We start from the raw sequence: 4957 nt of genomic DNA, 5'->3' as shown, positions 1-4957 counted from the left end.
CTCCGAGGTCAGCTGCTCAGTGGCTGAGGTGCTGGTTACAGACCTTTTACAATGAAAAAGCTGCTGCTGTAAATCCAGGCGCTGTTCAGTATTAGGAAAGGATCTGTTGTTTTTTTTTTACTAACGGCCGAATTGTTTGCACTAACATTGGGAACCGGATGCACAAACAGCCCTGTGATCCTTCCGGCAGTGGTGTCTTTTACTCCTGTTCATGGTGTTAAAGTGAAGCTGTTGATGTAGCACTATGATGTTCACAAATTGCCCGAAATGTTGCTACAAACAATGTAGACCTGATAATCAATACAGTCTCTTTGCTAACCGCTGTCTGATGTGATTCTTGCTGCCCGCCCTCCCGCCTGCGATGCGCAGTGGTGTTATCGGTGCAACGTGTTTTGTTTTCTATCAAAAGTGTGTTTTCTGCTGCGTTTTTCACAAATCGAGATATTAACCTGTTTCATTAACAGTGTAAGTTTCCTTACTCCACACGCCTCCATTTACCCAGGAGTAAGTAGGAACCCGGTTATTAGTAAATTGGCGGATTGCTTTCCAGGGGTAAAAATCTCTTCCAAAAAAAAATAATAATTTGATCACTTCAATCCACGACTGTGTGTGGGGACGCTGCTGTGCGCAATTGGCTGCCGCGTTTTGCCCACAAAATATACAATCGATTAACTTTACAGTATATTCTGTGAAGCACTTTGAGACGTCTCGAAGATGTGATAAGGCGCTGTATCAAATGCAAGGATTATTAATTAATAATCTACACTTGGACGGTAAAAGATTTCTCAACACTGTTTGGGAGCCGGGGGCGGTTTCTGCCGGTGTCCCGGCCGACAATCCACCTGATTTAATGGCCTTCACCTCGTTTGGCTCGGGAAGATGGCTACATCAGGCTGATAAATTCTCTCACACATTGCAGATCAGGACAGGACCCTTTGGGCTTAATTCACTGTCCCATTCTGTGGACTCGTCTCCTTTTAATGTCATTTTAATGAAACGATCTCCACACCTCCCTCGTCCCAAAGCCACAATTGATCTGACACCAGAGTTGTCTCTCAGCCGCCATCAGCACTATCTCTCCGGGATGGCACACACAGGTGATTGGCTGTCACACCCCTCGTACTCCCGCAGAGTGGGGTTCTCCAGGTCTCCGCGGTTGCTGGTGGCTGCCCCTCCCCCTGGGTGCTCTGAGGCGAGGCCGGTGGTCCGTGTACACACACAGCGAGGGGTGGTGGAGCCGGGTTGGTACAGCTGGCGTGGGACCCCCACCCAACTCCTCTCCACTCCGCCACTGAGAAACAACAGAGCATCACAATTAACAATCCGCACATTCGATATGGCATCTGGGACTGTGATTCGTAGGTGAATCATTGGACAAGCGCTCTGGGACGCTACGTTGCGTGCAAGTTGTTGTTGGCTAGCGAGTGCCTTTAGCTCGTTCCTTTGCCTTTCCTTCTCTCTCTCTCCTCCCCCCCCCCACCCCCACCAGCAAAACAATCACTGCCAATAACTGTGATTAAGGTTAATAAATAAGATTAGTTTTCAACCGTGCCTTGGGTCATCTTCCCTCCCTGTCGTCCACCCTTCCCTGATCCTAACCCACAGCTCGGTACAAACCCCCTGAGTCTTTGAGCGGGACCATGGAGGGGGTTGAGGGAAGGGGTGAGGTGCAGGAGAGGGGCACAGAGAGCCTGAAGGGTTAACTGCCGATGGACACGAGCATTGCTGACCTGTGTGTTGAGCACCAGACTCTGCCGCCGGTGGCCGCGCTCCACTCGGAGTTGCAGGGAGGGAATCTCCTGGCTTCTCTTTCCGCCTTCACCTTGTCCTTCAGGCCCTGAGCCACCGCCAACTCCACGGCCCTCAGGGCGGGTGTGGGCTCCCCATCCTGGTCGTAATAGCTCCCCACCACAGTGCCTGGGAGCGGAGAGGAGAGGGACACACAACACCGGCTAATCACAGACATTACAACAACAAAATTATATGTGTAAAGCGCTTTTCATGTCAGGAGGACGTCCCAAGGAGTTGGACAGACAGTTTTGTTCCTGAGCTGGGGGTCGGGATCGGGGAGGGTGGCGGGCGGGCAGCAGGGAGTTCGAAAGGCGAGGGAGGGGGCGAGGCGAAGGGACTGCGGGATGGAGTTCCAGAGAATTAATTTAAGATCAAAACTAAGAGAGGAAGACGGTTTATTTACAGATGATTAAACGCTTGCACTGACCCTTGAAAACATATTCTCTCTGGTAAAAGACGAGCCACTGCTGGAGAGCCAGGATCTCCGCAGGCGACAATCCATCCACGTCCTCCACCAGCCCGGCCTCACTGAAGTCCCCACTCACAAACGCTCGAGAGGCGTCAGTTCCTGTGAACAACAGCAGAACCCGATCAACTCCCGGAGCTCGAATCATCGTTGTGATTCCTCGCCCCATCCTCAGCCTCCTTCAAGTCCCGCTTCGACCATGCCATCGGCCACCCCCCCTCCCCATCCCCACCCCCAACCCCAGCTCGGGTCTGAAATGCTGTACTCTGTCCAGCGCCTTGGGATGTCCTCCCGACGTGAAAGGCGCTATACACGTTGTTGTTGTTGATTCCCTGTCATACTGACGGTGTTAATTTAAGATTTGTTGGATTCCTGTAGCATGTTGATTAGCGCACTCGCCTCACAAGCGAGAGGACCCGGGTTCAATTCCCGGGCAGCGTGGAACCTCATTACTCCACACGTGTCTGTTTACCCAGCGGTAAGTAGGAACCCGGCTGTTAGTCGATTGGCGGATCACTTTTCCGGAGCTAATCATCCCCTCTCCCCCCAATACAATAATAATTTGTTCGCTCAATCTACGACTGTTTGTGGGACACTGCTGTGCGCAATTGGCTGCTGTGTTTCGCCCCAAAAATACACAGTCGCTCAAATGTCAGGAAAAATCTTAGTTGCGCTCACTGTAACGAAGCTCATGATCTTACTCAAAGCAACAACTTGCACTTATACACACGCACGCAAACCCATATACATACACGCATGCAACCAATACATGTCTTGATGTGACAGGGCAGTACATAGACCATCACATACACACACGCGGACACACACATGGACACAGGCGCAAACCAATACTGTGCTCAGATGCTACAGTGAGGGGCAGTGATGGAGGGGCATCGCCAGGCTTTTTATTCCGCCCCTGGATCTCGATCCCAACCCACACAGCGCTTTGGGACATCTCCTGAGCCGAAATGGTGCCATGTAAATGGAATTTGTTGTCGTAATAAAAATAATAATCCTTGCATTTGATGTCGAGCCTGATCACGTCTTCGAGACGCTTCAAAGCGCTTCACAGGATACCCCGTAAAGTGAATTGTTATTGTGGTTGGTGAGGTGTGTGTGGGGGGGTAATTATTAATAATAATAATTAATCGTTATTATTGATCATTATTATTGATCGTTGCTGCTTGTGGTACCTGCAAAGCCGCTGTAGGAGCCTCCGGGGCCGTAGTGTTTGCTGCCTTTGCTCACATCGAACACCTGCCCGAGCAGAGCCAGGTAGAGGCCGGCGCTGCCCGGCTGCCCTCCGTACAGCCCCAGCTCAGACCGACTGTACAGCCGGCACCGGGGAGCGACCAGAGACCCTGACCTGACCCGCCACCAGCCCGGCAGCTCCGAACCGATCAGCAGCGCTGCCAAGCCACACAGGAGGCAGAGAGCGAGCCGCCACCACGGCATCGGGAGAGAGAGAGGGAGAGTTACAGCCACAGCCAGAACTACACCAGGGCCAGAGCTACACCAGGACTACAGCCAGAACTACACCAGGACTACAGCCAGAACTACACCAGGACTACAACCAGAGCCAGAACTACACCAGGACTATAGCCAGAGCTACACCAGGACTACAGCCAGAACTACACCAGGGCCAGAGCTACCAGGACTATAGCCAGAGCCAGAACTACAGCATCGGGGAAGAGAGAGGGGGTGGGGGGGGGGGGGAGAGTTACAGCTACAGCCAGAATCACACCAAAGCTACATCAGAACTACAGCCACAGCTACAGCATTGGGAAGGGGAGAGAGAGCCACAGTTACATCCAGAGCCACAGCTGCAGCCAGAACTGCAGCCAGAGCCACGGCTCCCGTCCGCCCGTCTCTCAGTGCATTCTCTCAGTTTCCTGGTTACCAGTTTCCCCCAAGTCTTAAAGTCACAGCCTCTGAGCTGACAGCAACAATCAACAAAAAATACATTTGTAAAGTGCCTTTCAGGTCGGGAGCGCTGGACAGTCAGAGTTTCGGACCCGAGCCTTGCGGAGGGAGCGGGCAGGGTGGTAGGGGGTTAGGAGGTCGCAGAGGTTGCGGAGAGTGAGGCCATGAAGGGCTTTGGAGGTGAGGACCAGGATCTTGAACTGTATCCTCTGTGGGATGGAAGGGCAGTGGAGTCGGGCGAGGATGGGGGTGACAGTGTCACGGAGCCCGGTGCGGGAGAGGCCAGAGTTCTGGATGACTTGCAGTCTATGGAGGGAGGAGTTGGGGAGGCCGACAGCAGGGAGTTTGCAGTCGAGCCTGGATGTATGTATGAGGGTTTTGGCGGCTGTGGGGTGAGACAGGGCTGCCAAAAATAATGTTATTTATAAAAGTGTGTTTGCTTATACAGCAATTATAAATTTGGTGACTCACTCCATGGCTGTTTGTGGGACGTGGCCGTGCGCAAACTGTTGGCTGCGTCTCCCCCACAAAGTACACAGTTACTACACTTTACAGTGCATCCTGTGAAGCGCTTTGAGACGTCCTGACGACTTGATAAGGGGCCGTATCAAACACAAGGATTACAATTGGCAGTAAATAATAATTATAACAACACTTGCATTTGACACGGCGGCTTATTACATTGTCGAGACGTCTCAAAGCGCTTCACAGGATACACTGCAAAATGTAGTGACTGCGTAATTTGTGGCCAATACACATTATTTAACATTAATATCG

General features: G+C 52.0%; 1 protein-coding gene across 1 annotated transcript; it reads right to left on the bottom strand.

Moving 5' to 3' along the window:
- Positions 1-778: 778 nt before the first annotated feature.
- On the bottom strand, positions 779-4054 carry LOC103190366 (neuferricin). Its single transcript, XM_007911113.2, has 4 exons — positions 3451-4054; positions 2219-2359; positions 1731-1917; positions 779-1291 (listed from the first exon to the last, which is right to left on the bottom strand). Exons 1-4 carry the CDS (start codon positions 3710-3712, stop codon positions 1072-1074), a joined length of 810 nt encoding a protein of 269 aa, XP_007909304.2. The 5' UTR covers positions 3713-4054; the 3' UTR covers positions 779-1071.
- Positions 4055-4957: the final 903 nt, after the last annotated feature.

The sequence above is a fragment of the Callorhinchus milii genome, unplaced genomic scaffold (genome assembly GCF_018977255.1).
Source record: "Callorhinchus milii isolate IMCB2004 unplaced genomic scaffold, IMCB_Cmil_1.0 Scaffold10, whole genome shotgun sequence".
NCBI lineage: Eukaryota > Metazoa > Chordata > Chondrichthyes > Chimaeriformes > Callorhinchidae > Callorhinchus > Callorhinchus milii.
This window is presented reverse-complemented; position numbering and strand designations above follow the sequence as displayed.

Bases quoted from the DNA above. Each gene is read 5' to 3' on its own strand.
- LOC103190366 (XM_007911113.2), bottom strand. From the start codon at position 3,712: ATGCCGTGGTGGCGGCTCGCTCTCTGCCTCCTGTGTGGCTTGGCAGCG. The intron at 1,918-2,218 runs GTCAGTGCAAGC...CTCCGCTCCCAG, and splicing joins GAGAGAATATGTTTTCAAGG to GCACTGTGGTGGGGAGCTAT. The intron at 1,292-1,730 runs GTCAGCAATGCT...GTTGTTTCTCAG, and splicing joins GTCTGGTGCTCAACACACAG to TGGCGGAGTGGAGAGGAGTT.